This window comes from Pipistrellus kuhlii, unplaced genomic scaffold (assembly GCF_014108245.1).
Source record: "Pipistrellus kuhlii isolate mPipKuh1 unplaced genomic scaffold, mPipKuh1.p scaffold_m20_p_13, whole genome shotgun sequence".
NCBI classification, from domain to species: Eukaryota; Metazoa; Chordata; class Mammalia; order Chiroptera; family Vespertilionidae; genus Pipistrellus; species Pipistrellus kuhlii.
In genome coordinates, this window is record NW_023425438.1 from 30,170,249 (window position 1) to 30,188,906 (window position 18,658).

General features: G+C 39.1%; 1 protein-coding gene across 1 annotated transcript in view; it reads left to right on the top strand.

Annotated features, from left to right (window-relative positions):
• Window positions 1-18,168, top strand: part of COMMD1 (copper metabolism domain containing 1) — a 37,020-nt gene extending 18,852 nt beyond the window's left edge. The window contains exon 2 of the mRNA XM_036436116.2: window positions 17,950-18,168. Within this exon, the coding sequence (XP_036292009.2) occupies window positions 17,950-18,057 (108 nt within the window). The 3' untranslated portion in view covers window positions 18,058-18,168. The remainder of the gene's footprint in view (window positions 1-17,949) is intronic.
• The last annotated feature ends 490 nt before the right edge of the window (window positions 18,169-18,658 follow it).

Here is an 18,658-nt window from a genome sequence, read left to right on the forward strand (position 1 = left end):
CACCATGAAGGAGAATGTGACCATTGAGTTTGTGCAGTGGTTGTGTATTTCCATTTACCATTCTAGAAGTGCATCTGAGTTTCATTTCAAGTGCTGTTTCTCTGTCAGTTTGGCTGGTTATAGGCAGTAAAATTGACATTACTTGGACTTAATTAGAATTGGTTAAGGATTCTTGTCCTCATTTTTTTTTTTTTAAAGATAAAGTTGGAGAGGGGAGAACTAGAATCTTAATTTCATGATTGTTTTCTGAAATGACCAAGAGAAAAGAAACTCCTCACCTCATCTTTCTTTTCTTTTCTTTTCTTTTCTTTTCTTTTCTTTTCTTTTCTTTTCTTTTCTTTTCTTTTCCCTTCTCTTCTCTTCTCTTCTCTTCTCTTCTCTTCTCTTCTCTTCTCTTCTCTTCTCTTCTTTTCTCTTTTCTCTTCTTTTCTTTTCTTTTCTTTTCTAGTGTGCCTTAACTCTTACAATATTTGTTTAGCATTTCAGTACTTATACTATAAGATTACTATAGATAAAGGGAGGAAAAGGAGCAAAATATGTGCATGAAAGTGATTATTCAAATGTCTGAATTCCCAGGGACACTGTAGTTTTGACTACAGCTGCTTCATTCCTGTAATGGCAGATCAGGGATACAAATCAATCAAATTTATACAAATTTGATGGGCTGTTTGTTATTGCTAAAGTTCTAGGTACTACCTAGATGTGGAGAAAAGGATGGAAACTATTTTTTCATGAGTAATTAAAATTAGACTCCTAAATGAAAAATTAGAAAAAAATTATCTGTGTAACTCAGTCCAGGCAGTTTTATATATGTTTTCTCACTTGATTTTTATTTTGTTTTATTTTATTTTTTTAAAATATATATTTTATTGATTTTTTAAAACATAATATCCAGCCTTATTTGTAGCCCTTTAATCTAGGATTAATTCTTATAAACTGGTATTCTAAATTTCTTACAAAGAATATAATTAAATACCTGCTCTGTTAAAAAAATTTTTAAATATTCAGTTTTATGACATCTCAAAAAGGCTTATTTGATCTTTTTTTGAGTTAGGTGAACATATACCACCATTAGTTGTTTTCTAAATGGTTTTCTATTCTTTAGAGAGTAAGCATTATTTTTATACACATTTTATCTTATTCATATTCTTTTAAATGGTCTATATAGGCTCTACAGTTGTCTAGATTAGACTAGCCAAGATTTATATCTAAAGTATTTTATTTTAAATTTTGTAGTTTCTTCCAAGCACAAATTTTAGGTAAACCAGAGATAGGAAAAATTACACCAGAATAATTCCATTTATCATTGATAATTAAGGCCTTTTGTCTTTATGGTTCAGAGAGCAACAAGAACATTATCTCATAATTCTCAGATGACTCTGAAGTGAGCAGGCAAATACGATTATCCTAATTTAAAATTGTAGTTTGTGGTCTTTAAAAGGTTAGAGAGCTGCTTCACATAAATTAAAAGCAAAAGTAGAGATGAATTTTAAAAACTGTTTTTTAATCTTTCTAGATCACTATAAGTTTATAATTGCTCTTTTTAGAACTATAAGGATTATTATAATGTAGTTTGAAATTTTTTCTTGTTCAAAGATAAAATCATGAAATGGTAATTTCATTCTGTTCTGATTATTGCATTTTATGCTGAACTAAAAATTTCTGATGGGTGCTTAATAATTAATGATAATGGTCCCTTTTATAAAAAATATTTACAAGTTTACAGAAAACAATGTACACTATTTTTATTTATCACCTCAATGTCCTTCATGTGAATAACATTTTGTTATCAAAGGTTCACCAAGCCCTAGCTGGTTTGGCTCAGTGGATAGAGCGTTGGCCCACGTTTGAAGGGTCCTGGGTTCCATTCCAGTCAAGAGCATGTACCTTGGTTGCGGGCACATCCCCAGTGGGGGGTATGCAAGAGGCAGCTGATCTATGATTCTCATCGATGTTTCTAGCTCTCTATCTTCCTCTCTGTAAAAAAAATCAATAAAATATATTTTTTAAAAATAGTCACAATGATGTAAAGTACTACAGCATAGGGAATATAGTCAATAATCTACACTAATAAAAGAGGAGCTTGCAAATGAACCATTATTCCACTATGCCCACCAGCCAATCAGGAGTGGATATGCAAATTAGAAGGACAAATATGGCGGCCACCCAGCTGCTCCAGGTGTGGAATGGCTGGGCAGGGCAAGATGCCTTCTATGCGAGGGAGTGTGGGGGGCAAAGGGATCTACAGGAGCGGCACTCTGACCACAGGGAAGACGAAGACTGCAGACTCTGGAGTCTGCAGCAAAGATGAAGATGGCAGACTCTGGCTGGAGTCTGAAGCAAAGACTGCAGCAAAGACAAAGAAGTCAGACCATGGCTGGAGTGAAGGCCTGGGTCCCGGATGCCAGAGGAAAACCAGTGCTGGAAGTCAAAGGAAGGAAGGCCTATTGCACAAATCTTTTCGTGCAATGGACCTCTAGTAATTGTAATAACTATGTGTGGTTTCAGATCGGTACTAGACTTATCAGAGTGATCATTTCATAAGGTACATAAATATCTAGTCACTGTGTTGTACACCTGAAACTAATATAATATTGTATGTCGACTATAAATAAAAAGTAAAATGTTTCAGAAGTCTGTCATTGTCTGCCCTGTCCTGCCAATTCACCTAAGAGAAGCTATTTTCCCTACTGGTCCCAGCTAATTAGATCAGAGGGAATCCTGAACAAGGATAGCCCATCAATAGGCTAAACAGGTATTTGTGATATGGTTTGGTGTGACAGTCTTAGCAAAGGCAGAGATAATAATTTTGGTAAGAGATTCTTCTTAGGACTCGCAACTTTTTAACATAGGGAAGCTGTCAAATAATGATGAGCACTGTAGCTGAGAGGTTACCTGGAACTTGTCGTAGGCTAATAATTATTGGCTATCTGTTTAGTGCAGAAGTTTTCTGGAAAGGAGAATAGAACCAGTAAGTAGAATTAGAGGCACCATGTGTGGGATGTAAACATGCACAAGATAGTTGGTGCATATGTAAGAGAGAGATACATTCCTGAAAGAGTGACACAGTTCCTGACGGTTTCCTAGGCCCTGAGAGGTCCGCAAGTACAGACTTACCATGCTCATTTCAACTCTGTGCATTTGCTTGAATTGGTCTCCCTACTTTTGATCTTTCTCCCCTCTTCAAACCATTCTGAATATTACCACTAAGTTAGTGTTTCTAAAAATAGGCCCTGATCATGTCATTTATCTAGCCAAAAATCTTTAATGATTCCCTCATTGCCTCCATAATAAAGTCTAAGTTCCTTAGAACTGTGTGCTTGGCTTTTTCCAACCCTCCCAGGGCTATTTTCTCTAAAAGAACAAAGTCCATCTAATTTGGTATTTTAATATCACAGGTTATGAGGAAAGTCACAAGCTCTATTGTCTTGGCTATCTGTTTCCATGACTTTTACTGAGAATATCATCTGGACTGGAATCATTTGTTGGAGAATAAAACAGAAATGGTTCTGTGGCTTGTCTCTACCTGGTGAATGTGGATAGCGGTGTATTCTGGGGCTTGTGCCCTTGATGGAAGACTTTTATGAGGCCAGCCTTCCACCATCCTGCTTCTTGCTAGCTGACAGGCAGTTGGATGAGAGCCCTATCTGATGATGAACCTGACAATGTGCCAAACTGTCCAGTAACCTTTTCTGGGTTTTAAATTCTAAATGTCTTTATTGATCAGAAAGAAATAGCCGTTTGGAGATCATTTAATTTTTGCTCTGAAAGCCTTGACCTTCAGCGCCAACAAAGTTGACTTACAGCGTGGTTGGTTAAACCAGCATTCATTTGGGAATTTTTTAGAACTTCAAGTTTCATGAGTCCACATTCAGCCTTATCCCCCCCCCTTTTTTTTTTTTTTTTGCTAGCGGGAAGTGCTGGCCTGATCACTCACAACTGCTCTCCCCTGCAGGCCTGGGTCCTCCCCAACTGCCCTTCCCTGCAGGCCCCGTCACCCCTAACTTCCCTCCTCTGTCGGCCTGGTCATCCTTAACTGCCCTCCCCTGCAGGCTTGATCACTCCCACTGCCCTCCCTTGCAGGTCTGACCCCTCTCAACTTCCTTCCCCTGCTTGCCATCTTGTGGTGGCCATCTTGTGTCCACATGGGGGCAGGGTCTTTGACCACATGGGGGCAGCCATCTTGTGTTTGGAGTGATGGTCAATCTGCATATTACTCTTTTATTAGATAGGATAGATAATTTTCCATTTGCTTTGCTAGAGACCCCTCTTCACAGTTTGAAATTTGGGACACAGGAATTTTCTGTTTAATTAATTAATTAATTAACCTTAAGGGATCATTTGACTTTCATTTGAAGTTCTAATTGATAGAGGGGGGAAACAGAAAAAGTGATAGAATATTTGAAATAATAACATAGAAAACCCAGATGAAATTAGATTCAAAAATCTCAAAAGTGGGTTTGTACTTCTGTATTTAGAAGAATTGGTACTGCAAATTTTTAAAAATTGTTTGTTTTGTTAATCCTCACCAGAGGATATTTTTTTATTGATTTTTAGGGAGAGTAGAAGAGAGGGAAAGACAGAGAGAAACACTGAGGCGAGAGAAACACATTAGTTGGTTGCCTCCGACCAGGGCCAGGGCCTGAGGAGCCTGCAACCAAGGTATATGCCCCGACCAAAATCCAACTTGGGATCCTTCCATTCACAGGCTGATGCTCTATCCACTGAGCCAAACTGGCCAGGGCTTTTTATTTTTATTTTTTTGTTTCTTTTCTTTCTTTCTTTTCTTTTTTTTAAATATATTTTATTGTTTTTTTACAGAGAGGAAGGGAGAGAGATAGTTAGAAACATCGATGAGAGAGTCATCAATCAGCTGCCTCTTGCACGCCCCCTACTGGGGACGTGCCCGCAACCAAGGCACATGCCCCCGACCGGAATCGAACTCGGGACCCTTCAGTCTGCAGGTCAATGCTCTATCCACTGAGCCAAACCGGTTTTGGAGATTTTTTTTTTGGTTTTGTTTTAATCTCTGACATAGAGGATTTGTTTAACATAACTAGAATAATTTTATTGATGTATTCTAAAAGAATGTTTAAAAATGAAATTCAGCTGAGTAAAGTTGAAGAATTAATTGACTTTAATTAAGTGATTCATCAATCCTGCAGCATCCCATCAGGCAACTAGAAGGGCTCTCTGAGGGTTGTGCAAAATAGAAGATTTTTATGGGAAGAAGGATGTGGCTAGGGAGCTATTGACAAAAGAAAAGAAAGGATTATTTTCTGGCAGACATCTTTTGTTTGGGATAAAGATTTCTGAGGGCTTTTACTATGCAGATTGCCTTTTATTTTTATGGGATGTATTATAGAACTGTACTGTTTTTTTTTGTTTTTTTTTTTTCTTTCTGTACTGGTTTTTGATCCAAAAGTTCTATACTGGTTGATTAAGATTTTATTTCTGGGAGAGGTTGAAGCTGGAATTAAATCAGGTGTTAAGTCATAGGCTTTTACAGGAGTGACATGATTTTGGGCCTGTGTTTTTTGTTTTTGTTTTTAGTTCAACAGGAGGATATTATCATATTGAAACAATAGATTGGAAATGCTTCCTTCTTAAGATTGACAGTGATGGCTTGACAGGAAGGACAATTTGCATTTGAGACTCTGCTCCTGCTTTTAGTCAGAGTACTCATCACCAGTCCATGAAACATACTCACATTCTTAAAAATTTTTTTTTTTAAAAATTGATTCCAGAGAGGAAGGGAGAGAGGGAGATAGAAACATCAATGATGAGAGAGAACAATCATCCATCGGCTGCCTCCTGCAGGCCCCACCCTGGGAATCAAGCCCACAACCTGGGCATGTACCTTGATCGGGAATTGAACCATGAATGACCTTCTGGTTCATAGGTCAATGCTCAACCACTGAGCCATGCTGCCTGGGCACGTTCACATTCTTGGTGGCTGTAGCTTGGAGTCTTCTTTGTGTTTGGTACCTTGGTCATACTCTTCCACCCCACTGCACTGGCCAGGGTCTCTGTGAGGACTCTGCAGGAAGGAACATGCTCACTGTAGCACCTGGTATTCTTTCACTAGCCAGTGGCTATTCTTCTTGGGCTAGTTCATGCAGCTGCAGATTACTTGGAGGCAGTTTCTGACTGGCATTGAAGGACTTTGGCCAGATTGGATTGCTATAGGCAGAATGAAATATTTATTTTTCCCTTTGAGAAAGTAAACAGAGGTGCTGCTTAACTAACTAATATCATTTTAATGTTGCTGGGTGTGAGATACTGTGGTTAAATCAGGAAAATGTAAAATATATTTTTATCCACTCCCAAAAAATTGTGCTATGTTGCTTTAGATACATTATCTCATTCATTAAATCTTCTCTGCAACCTTACCAGTTAAATCTATTAAGTCACTATTTCACAAATTAGGAAACTAACACCTAGATAGTCTCACAGCTCAAAAGTGGTAGAGTTTTTATTTAGATTGGAATTTAAGTTTGTATGATTTCAAAGCCCGCGTTCACTAATCATGGGATAGGAACTAGTAAATAGATTAAGCATGTGCACACACATAGAATCTAATCATGAGGAAACATCAGACAAACCCAAATTGGCATCTATAAAGTAAATAGCTTGTATTGTTAAGAAAGGCCTACTGAGAAACTTTTCCAGATTAAAGGAGACTAAAGGTATATCTAAATGTAATCAATGTGTCATTACGGATTTGATTTGGGAACAGGAAAAAACTTTATACTGGAATATTTGGTAGAATTAGAGACTGGATTAGATGACATACTATTTAATAAAAGAGTAATAGGCAAATTAACCATCACTCCACTACACACACAAGCCACACCTACCGGCCAATCAGGAGCAAATATGCAAATAGATGCAGCCAGGATGGCTATGGCCACAGGGAGTAGGTAGGAGGCTAGGGTTGCCTCTGGTGATGGAGGAAGCCAAGCTTTCCATCTGCCCTTGCTGGCCCAGGCCTCCTCTTAAGGCTACAAAATTTCAATTATAGAAGATACATAAATCCCAACAAAAATGGCTGCTGCCACAGAGCAAGCAGAAGGCTTGACTCTGCTCCAGGCTACAAAGTTTCAATTGTAGAAGATAAATAAACTCCAGATACCAGGGCCAGGGTGTGTGGGTTGCCAGGGTGTGTGGCTGGCCTGCAAACCAGCACAGGCCCCTTGCCCAGGCCTCTCCACGCTCCATGGGAATGCCTACCCTGATCTGGGACACCCTTCAGGGCAAACCAGCTGACTCCCACCCCTGCACTAGGTCTTTATCCTATTAAAAGAGAAATATGCAAATTGATCATCACTCCAACACACAAGATGGCTACCCCCATGTGGTCCAAGATCCTGCCTCCATGTGGACACTAGATGACCACCACAAGATGGCCAGCAGGGGAGAGCAGTTGGAAGGGACCAGGTCTGCAAGGGAGGGCAGTTAGGGGTGACCAGGCATGCAGGGGAGGGAAGTTGGGGGCAAACAGGCTGGCAGGGGAACAGTTAGACATCAATCAGGCTGGCAGGGGAGTGGTTAGGGTATGATCAGGCTGGCAGGCAGAAACAGTTAGGGACAATCAGGAAGGCAGGCAGGCAAGCAGTTGGGAGCCAGTAGTCCTGAATTGTGAGAGGGGTCCCAGATTGGAGAGGGTGCAGGCTGGGCCGATGCATGAATTTCGTGCATTGGGCCTCTGGTGACTATATAAGAGAATATCCTTGTCTTTAGGAAGTGTACACTAAAGTTTTTTAGGGATAAAAGGTCATGACATCTCCATACTTACCCTCAAGTGGTTGTGTAATAGAGAAAGAGAATGACAAAGCAAATGTGGCACAATTTGAACAATTAAACAAATGGTGAATCTGGAGAAAGGGTATGGGAGAGTCATATTTTTTTTGTACACTTGAAATTATGAAAAAAATTTACCGATAAGTGCCTTATGTTTTACACATTAATTTAAAATTATTCAGGAACTAGCAAAACCTACTGAGGCATGGTTAAAACTCAACTCAGCCAGGAGTTAAGGACTATGCTCATGTTTCCTCCTTTGGCAAAGAATTTATCAAACCATGCTGAGGAGACAAATATAGACTGCAGCATCATAGAGGAAATATATGTCATAGTGTCTTGATGTTTTTCTTGTACTCTCATTAGGGGACATACATCACTTTTCTTCAAAATAGTTGTTTTTACTGTTTTTATAATTTATTTTGATGCTTCTTAGATAGTTCATATTTCTAGTTTATTGACATAATCCTGGATAGAGTGATAAATGTGTTCTTTTCCACAAAAGGATGGACTACAAAGTAGAGTTAGCATTATTTATTTTTACTAATTATTTGTTTGCTTATAACAGTGTACATGCTTCCTGCACTGTCTTTACGGTTTTAGTCAAGCAATTATGTATGACTACACTATGCTATTTTGGGCATTAGCAAGAGCTTTCTTTCCCTTCACTCCACCTATTCCCGGTTACACTTGGCCAGAGAATAGATGTGGGCTAAATATGAAGGATATTAAAGATTTAAACTCACAATTGAGTGTATTTATCTTTTTTATATCCCAAAAGTTCTTATAAATGCTGATGGAGTTTTTCTCAAGGTGAATAACTTGGTGTTCTTGGGTTAGATAACAAGGTAGAATTAGGAATTCCTTCTGATTATTAATGGAAAGAATCCCCAGTTTAAGCAAAGTATTTTGGTTCTGCTGACTATGATTTGGGTTAGTGGAAGAAGAGTTCAAGGAGCTCCACACATTAGTCTGTAGAACAACAAAGGTAAACTTCGCCTCCACCTCTCCTGGTGATGGAGAAATGAACTATATATGTAACTGAATTCTCACTATCTCCCCCCACCCCCCAACACACAGAAAGAGAGAAGGAATAAAGGGTCTGTCTTGCCTTAGAATAAGGACTTAGTCTCTTTATGATATGCTTCTCTGCCTGGATCACATGCACATATTAACTTAGTTGTGCTGTCATCTCATTACACTTAAAGCTGAAAATCTTTCTATGCAACCAAGATATAATTATTGCCCATCCAAATGTTTATATAGGATACTTTATGTTGACTTGGGGTAATCATACTATCAGCACTCAGCTTTTCTTTGAGTCTTTGTTCAAGTTAACTGAATCCTAGAATAACTTTCACATGTGGGTACTCAGTGACTGTGATGATGTTTATGTTATATATGAATGTGTATCAGGATTGTGAAATGGTTAAGGGCCCAAACTTGAGTGAGACAAGCCTGGGTTTAAAACTGGCTCTACTACTTACCACCTGTGTTGTCTTACACAAGTTGATCATCCTTCTTCACTTCCATTATCTATAAAGTGAGATAAAATTGCCCTCACCAACATGAAGTGGTACATGTAAAGTACTTAGAGTAATGCTTGGCATTTTTAATGTGTTCAATAAACCTTAGCCATTGTTAGTTATCATTGCTACTAATATTATCATTATTATAATTTCTGTATCCCTCTGAATTTGCTTATGCCTTTAGATTTGTCACACTTTCTCCCCAGTCTCTCTTACTCCTATTTTCCAAACTGACTTTATAAAAATTGTGGCATGTCGCCGAAACAGGTTTGACTCAGTGGTAGAGCGTCGGTCTGCGGACTGAAAGGTCCTGGGTTCGATTCCGGGTAAGGGCATGTACCTTGGTTGCGGGCACATCTCCAGTAGGGGGTGTGCAAGAGGCAGCTGATCGATGATTCTCTCTCATCGATGTTTCTAACTCTATCCCTCTCTCTTCCTCTTTGTAAAAAGTCAATAAAATATATTTTAAAAAAAATTGTGGCATGTCATTTTCCCCCAGGGTCTGCTTCAGAACTCTGTTGAATAAATGGTGGACAAATAAGAAAGTCTATTTTTTCTTCAGTTAGGACCTGACTACTTGCTCTGTCTTTTGCAAATGATTGAAATTTTAATCTCTAGTTTCTAGATTTGTGGGCTCTTTTCCTATATAAATTGTATCAGAAGTATACAAAAATCCATTGCATTATCCGACAAAGTCTTCTTGCCGAATATAGCTAAAAAGATCTGCTTTGGGTCAAATTGAAAAGGTCTGTCACTTTTACAGTTGTCTAAAGGAACTTATCCCTGCCTTGGACTCTTTCTAGTTCACAGGGCTGTTTGTTCTAAGGGTCAAGTGAGGTCATGCATGTGGTCATCAAGTGAGGTGCGTGCTTTAAAACTATGAAGCATGGGTTAATGTGAGGGATGATTATTGCATGTGAACAAAAGCTCAGCAACGTAAGTGAATTAGAATTAAACCCTATATAATAAAGATGCAATCTACTCCCTTTTGTCTCTTCCAGAAGTTTATTGAGAGTTATAGAGAGACTAGTGACTATAACTTTATGCAATGACTACAAATCCTTTCTCCTTCCCTCCCTTATTTTATCACAAAATGTTGTGCCAGACCCTGAGTCAGTCTTCAGGGTTGGATGTTAGCAGCAAGGTGCATAAGAGGCAAGGTGCATATGAGAGATTTATTTTTAAACCATTTTCTAGTTCTTTTCCTGGCAGCTTTTATTTTGGTAGCCCCCATAGCTTAAATGACATTGCAACATCAAGTTCAGTGATATGTCTTCTGCCAAATTGGACTGGCATACCTGAGCAATCCTCAGATAGTTTTTGTATATATCTGCTTTCTTGTTTTTGGACTATTATAAATTCTTTTCTGTATGATATGAACAGCAAGCCTAGAATCATGTGTGAGTTCGTCATCATCATCATCACCATCTGCAAATACTTACCAAATGCTTGACATACTATCCTCTTAAGCATTGGGGATTGTATGGACTGAATTATGTCCTTTGCAAATTAATATATTAAAGTTCCAACCCCTAGTATTACCTCAGAATGTAACTTATATTTGAAATTTGTTGGAAACACAACAAAATTAGTCCACTTTCCCCATAACCGCAGAAAAAAAATTATTAAGCCCCCCCCACCCCAAATAGTGTTTTTTTTTTAATTTGAAAGTCCTACCCTTGGTCTTTCCATTATTGCCCTATTTACCTATTTGTTTCCTCCTTGAGAAGGGCCAAGGAAAATGCTGCTTTCTCACTATGCCTGTTTCTGCTTAATTATGCTGTCATTGACTTGAAAGAAACCACATGGAGAAAGCTGAGAACTGAGAGGTGGTGCTGTAAGCAGAGCAAGTTAGTGATCTCTTATTGGAGAAAAAATGCAATCCCAGAACCCCTTAGAAAGGAGGCGCCATTGCATACTTTGTTCCTGCCTGACGGATGATGCTGCCTTAACAAGGAACTCGGGATGAGTTCTGCTTTGTCTTTCATTTTCTCTATTTCTGTCATTCAAATATATTTTAGTTTGTTTGTCAAAGTTGTTTGCAAATGAGTTTGCTCTGGAATATACTTCATCAGGAATGAGGAGGGGCCCACTTTGAATATTAGCAACACTTTTTTTTTTTTTTAAGTTAGAGTTTTGTCATTTAGTTTCTCTAAGGTTTAAGTGAAATTTATCCTTCCTTCAGTGCGATTTGCCTTTCCAGCTGTTTAGCAGTTGTTCCTCTGGTTCTTTGTCCATTTTCACATGGGAACTAGATCTACTCAGCCAAAAGCTTAGTATGGTTTCCTGCAGATCCAACCAGAGCACCTAAAATAGTTTTCTACCCAAATGTTTTTTTAGCCAAAGTTTTTCAAAATACAGGAATCTTAATAGCTAAACATTAAATCCTGCTGAAAATCGAAAAAGTTGGAAAATGGATTGGAGCACAATGTTTTGAAAAACATAGGAAACAGCCAAAGATCTAATTGTTGAGCTTTTTGTGTTTATATAACTTGGCTCCATTTTCTTTTCTTTTGTTGGGTGTTTCTAAATACCTTTGTTAAATGCTTAAGTCCTGGTGTTTATGTAAATCAGCATAAATTCAGGCATTTTTAATTAGTTGCCATTCTACTCTGTTACATGTACTACACTAATCATGTTTGAAACTATCCAAATTCAGAGGCAGATGTAAATAGTTAGCAGGCTGTGGATTAAATCAAAGAGCTGGGAATTCTGGTCTCCGAATAATTGGGATTAATCTGTGGGTCTCTCTTTTTTTTCTTTGCTAGTGTTAAAGTGAAGATTGATGGTCCTCTACCTTTTACTGTCCACTGGGCTGTAATGGGAATCAGAGTATATATCAGGTTGTTTGGAAATTTTGGGCCGGGGTGGGGGTTGGGGAGAAGAAGAATAGTCATGGTCTTGGTTTAGCAGTACATCATTCAGCCCCCCAAAAGAACCACTCATTCTTGCAAAATCAAAACGATTTTCTCCTTTTAAGAAACAAGTCAGGGTTGCTTGGGCCAAAATTCATATTCCTTTTAACCACACATTGGCAGTACAGGCATGTATAGTTTTCTTCTAAGTCATGGTTCTAGGTTTTTTCCAGCTAAGAAACCTAAACCAAAAGAATTTCAGGGTCCTGTTCTTGGCATACTCCTACTTTCTGTCTTAGAAATTCAAACAACTTTGAGTGGATTGTGTTCTTCATTGTTATTGCCTTATTGGCTCACAGGCTCTGAGTCTGCAGATAAAAATGAAAGCAGCAGAAGAATATGTGTGTGTGTGTGTGTGTGTGTGTGTGTGTGTGTGTGTGTGTGTGTAAATTCAACCTTTGGCTTTCATTGAAATTATCTTGCTAATGCTCCCTTTGTAAGATTCCCTAGGTTTTCTTGGTGCCTGGCAACTTCTGAGATCAGATGATTTGAAAGGCATGGAGAGTATGGATCAGAGATCTGAGTTACTTAATATAGTTCACCTATGGATCTGTGCATCTGATATGGGTTATGGGGTAAGGGAAGGATTTGCCTTTGGTACTTTCCTAGTTCTTTTATATTTTGTGCCCTACTTAGACCTCTTAATGGTAGGTACCATGTATTTTAAGGCAGGCTACTTGGGTTCATTCTTCCTGGAAGAACACATGTCTCCTGATTTAAGTAATAGAAAGGTGTTAATAACTTTTTATAATACTTCTTCTGAGAGTACTTATGTTTTAAAGACATCTAGGTTGAGAACAGTAGTCCTTGTTACTAAAGGAAAAGAAATACTTGGAATAAGAATTCCTTTTTTTTTTTTTTTTAATCCTCACCTTAAGATATTTTTCCATTGGTGTTTAGAGAGAGTGAAAGGAAGGGAAGGAGAGAGAGAGAGAGAGAGAGAGAGAGAGAGAGAGAGAGAGAGAACTTCGATGTGAGAGAGACATATCGATTGGCTGCCTTCCGTACATCCCTCACCAGGGCTGGGGATCAAGCATGCAACTGAGATATATGCTCTTGACTGGGAATCAAATCCAAGACCCTTCGGTCTGAGTGATGGCCCTCTAACCAGTGAGCAATGCCTGGGCATTGCTTTTTCATTTATTAGAGTGAATTCTCTTAGTCCCAATTGTTCTAAGAACATTATGGACACCTCCTGCATGTTCTTGTTCTCTCTCCAGTTGTTAAACACAGAAGACAGAGTGCCAGAGCTGCCGTGGCAGAGGATTAATTTAGGTTTATGAAGTGACAGACCAAATAGTGGGATAGACCTTATGGCTAAAGTTTTTCTCAGCCAAGAGTCTCTTTGCATCAATAAATAAAACAGGCAGGATAGTAAGAAGCTAGGAAAATTCCTTGGGAAGTGGAATGGGGAAACTGAGACAGATAGGTGATTGAGACGGGCCCCATTCTTACACCCTGACTCACTTGCCTCCTTCTCCCTTGTACAACCACTCCCTTAAGCAGTAAGCCCTTCGGACCATGAGGTTCTGATCAGCAACAGGTAATCTTTCATAGGAACAAAGCTTTGGGTCTGTAAACCACAGAAACAGAGTTTTGGTCAAACTAAAGATAACATCTAGTCCTCAGCTGTGTCTCAGCTCCAGGCCCAGAAAAGCAGCAACACCTGGTGAAGTAATGCCTATGGCTGACATCAGGATTGGATGCAACAACTAATGACCTCTGCCCCGATGCTGTATGTTCATTTTGATGTATCAGCGTATTAAAGAACATTCCTGATAAGCTGATGAATATTCTATTGAGATCCTCCCCTGAGATCTTTTTAACATTTCTTTCTCTCCCTCTCTCCTCTCTTCCCCCCTCTCTTTTTTTTTCTTGTCTCGTGAACACCTGTGCCTTAAACCTCCCTCCCCCCCTGCCCCTTCTTTCAGGTGTGTGTCTTTGCTTTTTTTCTCCTACGCTCCAAGGGCCCTTCTTTTGGCCCTGTCATTTGTTCCCTGAGTCACACGGACCATCTGGATCACTTTTCTGCCTCCGTGACTTTCTTTCTGAAAGGCTAGGGCAGCTCTGAGCAGCCCACTCTTTCCTTCTCCTCAAGTGTGCTTTTGCTTTGCTTGCTAAATAAACTTCATACACTAGAGTTCTTGGCTCTGAATTCTTTCTTTGTTGAACCCAAGAACCAAGAGCCACATTCCCAATAACAAAACCAAAAGAAAAACTAGGAGCAAGCCTTATGAAATCTGGTCTACTTGAGTCAGTATCAGTTTAGCGGGATCCTGAGGCACCCTTTGTCACTCTCACCATACATCCCCCAACTTTAGAATTTCAAGGAAACCACAGCATGTTAGAAATCGCCAACGTTGTATTATAATGCTAAATATGGCCAATAAATTGGGAATAAAACTTTGTGAAAATTTTGCATGGAAAATAAGAATATAGAGCATAGGTTTTAGGATTTCTAGTTTGTTTTATGTTGAATTTATTCTGAATAATTCTACTGAGTAATTCTATTCAGTACATTATAGCGAGACCCAGACCCAGGCAGGACCCAGACTGAGTCCGTGGTGCGCGAGGCGGGGAGGTGCGAGGGTGGGGTGGGGGGGAGAAAAACCCAGAGTCACCTTCCCACCTGCCCACCCGAGAGCACCTCACTGCGCACACAGCCTCCTGGTGACCAGTCTTGGGTCACTGTGAGTTACAGCGTCACGGCTACAGGCCTTTTATTAGTACAGATAAATTAATAATCATTTACATTTTTTGACCCTGATAGGAAATGAGTTTCAGCTAAAACATTAAAGACTTAGGCTTGCCCTAACCAGGGAATCGCTGATTGTCTGCCTCCTGCACACCCCACACTGGGGACCGAGCCCTCAAGCCGGGCATGTGCCCTGACGGGAAAGCAAACTGTGACCTCAACCACCGAGCCAAACTGACTTTGCACTTTTCTTTATCTAGCCTGCTATTTCTCTTCAGTATTTGACTTTCTTTAAAAATACACTGAGCGTGGCTCATTGGTTGAGCGTTGACCTATGAACGAGGAGGTCACAGTTCGATTCCCCGTCAGGGCACGTGCCCTGGTCGCAGATTCGATCCCCAGTGTGGGCTGTGCAGGAGGCAGCTGATCAATGTTTCTCTCTCACCACTGGTATTTCTCTATCTCTCCCTCTCCCTTCCTCTCTGGAATCAATAAAAATATATTAAAATAAATAAAATAAACTGAGTTTCAGTAATACTTAAGAGGGTTAATAAAAAATAATGTTAATATTAAAACCTACAACAAATAATGACCCTGATCAGAAAAGATCCTGGCTGTTAATAAACTCTGCTTACATATTCCTGTCTCTATGATCATTGTCTTTGATAATCTCTTCCCACATAAATGGAAAACCAGGTGATTTATCATTGTAACAAACTTTCTCCAAGGTAAAACAGGGAATACATCATCTTTTCTGCCAGTTTCCTAAGTATATATGTTAGACTCTGCTAGTTATTAGTTTCTAGACCATTGGTTCAAAAGCCAGATGTTAAAAAACATTTTAAAGTCAAGCTCAAGACCTCAGTAAAACTGAATGAAGAATAAGAGGCTTTCCTAGTCAATGAAAGAGAAACACCACATGACCTCACTCATTTATGGATAATAAAGAACATTATAAACTGATGAACCAAAAGATAGATATAGAGACAGTAAAACAACAAGCAGACTGTCAAATTACAGCAGGGAGGGTAGGGAGATCTGGGGGAGATAATAGATCAACCGAAGGACTTGTATACATGCATATAAGTACAACCAATGGACACAAAACTCTGGGGAGGGAGGGTATGTATGAGAGGGGGGAGCAATGGTAAAATATGTACACAGATAATAATTTAATAAAAAATGTAAAAGAAAAAAAAAAGAATAAGAGGCTTTCAAATCCGAGGCCTGTTCTTAATGTAGCCAGCTGAACTGCCTAATTTGCTATAAATTTACTCCTCCCAAAGCTCAAGCACAGCTGGCTTCCTTTTTTTTTTTTTTTTTTTTTTTTTTTTTTTTAATAATTGTTTTTTGCTTTAAACTAAATGAAAACCTGGAAGTTTCTAAGCTCACATATGAACTATACCCCTCTCCTATTCAAATACATGTTTGAGGAGAAAGTTTCCTGTTTCAGGGAAAGCTGCCTTCCCTTCCTTTGGGAGACTTTCATCTGGAAATAACTCTCATTTTCCTCTGCATTCATGTTTCCTGGGGGTGTTCAGTGCCATCAGTACAGATTCAGCACAGCAGCTTAGCAGCAGCAAAGGTACTTTTTCAGAATCAATTGCTGAAGATTCTTCTAGGTGATGACAGAATGGCTTTCTCCCTTTGAAGAGGCAGTGGTCTTCTTCTACCTGCCACTTTGGGAAAGGCCACAGTATTTACAGAGGAAAATGTGGAGATCACTGATCTGTGGTTCTGCCGTTAACGAGAGATAGACAATAGGCATGTCATTTAACTAGCCTGGGGCCTCGATTTCATTATCTAAAAACAAGACAGTTGGATGATATGATTTCTAATAATTCATACAACTTTAAAATTACATGGCTATGGTTCCTAAGAGTCTTGAACATACTCTTGGATATGTGATTTGCCCATGTCTCTCAAGCCAGTGGGTACCTAGGACTTGTTTAGTGATCATGAAGTTTCTGTCACCATATTTCAGAGGCTTTTGTCTTTGATGTCTACCTAATCTAGGGTTGACTGACTGATCCTACCAGTGATTAAAGGAAATGTGTTTGAGGGAAATCTGGGGAGAGCCAGCTTGCAGCAAGTAGAAAAGCCCTAGAAATATTTATAGCTGTTTCAAGATCTGATTATCTTTCAATGATCTGATTGATGTTTCCCAACTTGGGTCTAGTAATGATTCTTAGCCGTCCAACTTTCTAATTAAGTTTACCTAGGTCGTTGGGAAAACTGTCCACATACACTGAGTTTTTCACCACCCGTCACAATCTCTAGTACAACCACTAGATCCAAATTAGCCCTATTCCCAGGGTAACACAGAGCCAACCCAAGTCCTCTTCCGTTTTATACTACCGGACAGGTGCTGTGGAGACAGCACGGACTTTGGAGTTCACAATCTGATTCTGCCTTTTCCTGGTTTTGTGATGCAGGTTAACCTCTCTGTGCCCCAAGGTTAACCGAGAGATAGACAATAGGCATGTCATTTAACATGCCTGGGGCCTCGATTTCATTATCTAAAAAACAAGACAGTTGGGTGATATGATTTCTAATAATTCATACAGCTTTAAAATTACATGACTATTGTTCCTACAAGTCTTGATCATAGTTACTCTTGGATATATGATTTGCCCTTGTCTCTCAAGAAAAGTGTAAACCTAAGATTTGTTTAGTGAAAAGCAGCCATATTTAGTACTTACCTTAAAAATTATAGAGGGGTTAAGTATGATGGTAGACGATAAGAGCTTCTCAGATGCCTCATAATGAGAACACCTGACATTTGAATACCTCTTTACCACTTATGAAACATCTCAGGAAAGTAGTTTGACTTAGGGCATTGTGCTGGATTTGCTGTGCTGGGTAACATATCACTTAGGGATAAAGAGACTTGAGCCAGGCTTGCTGGGTAAGGGCCCCAGGCTTTTGGAATTGGGTCAAACCAGATCCAGAGCCTTGGCTATCTTGAGAGTCTCTTGTAGCTAAAACACCCTTTTATGTTTTCCAGGAATCTGAATTTCTTTTTTTGGAATTTGATGAGGCCAAGGTCAACCAAGTTCTGAAGAAGCTGTCAGAGGTAGAAGAAAGTATCAGCACACTAATGCAGCCAGCCTAGCTGAAAATGGACTTGTTGAAGCAAAGGTGTTCGTGATCTGTTTTTTTTTTTTCCTTTTTCTTTTTTCTTTTCATATTATTCACCCGTTAATATTAAATCCTCAAGTTCAAATTTGCCTGCCTCTGCTTGCTGGAACTTATTTTTTTCCATTTACTCTTATAATTGTTTTACTGCAAAGGCTCTTATACTTCAGCATGTAGAGGCACTTGTAACAGCATTTTTTTTTTTTTTTTAAAGGAGGTGTCCAGAACCCAATCCCCAGAGACTTGGATTCAGATTGGCGGGGGTCAACTTTAGAAACCCATATTATGGTGGTTTGTTCCTGAGTAGGATTTTAGGAATATGTACATGATAAATTATACAAGAATTAGAAAACATTTTGTACAAACAAATACAAGGCTGCCCAAATACTGTGTATTTTGAGCTGAGGCCTAGAGATTTGCTGACCCTTGACAGTAAGACCAGAGATGCTTCTGGAATTTGAATTAATTCTACCCAAATCTGGGGGATCTGGTTTGATCTGAGCTACTGAGAAACATGAGCTTTTTTAGAACCTAGAAAAAAACTGATCTCATCACAAAGGGACTCCCTGACCTCAAGT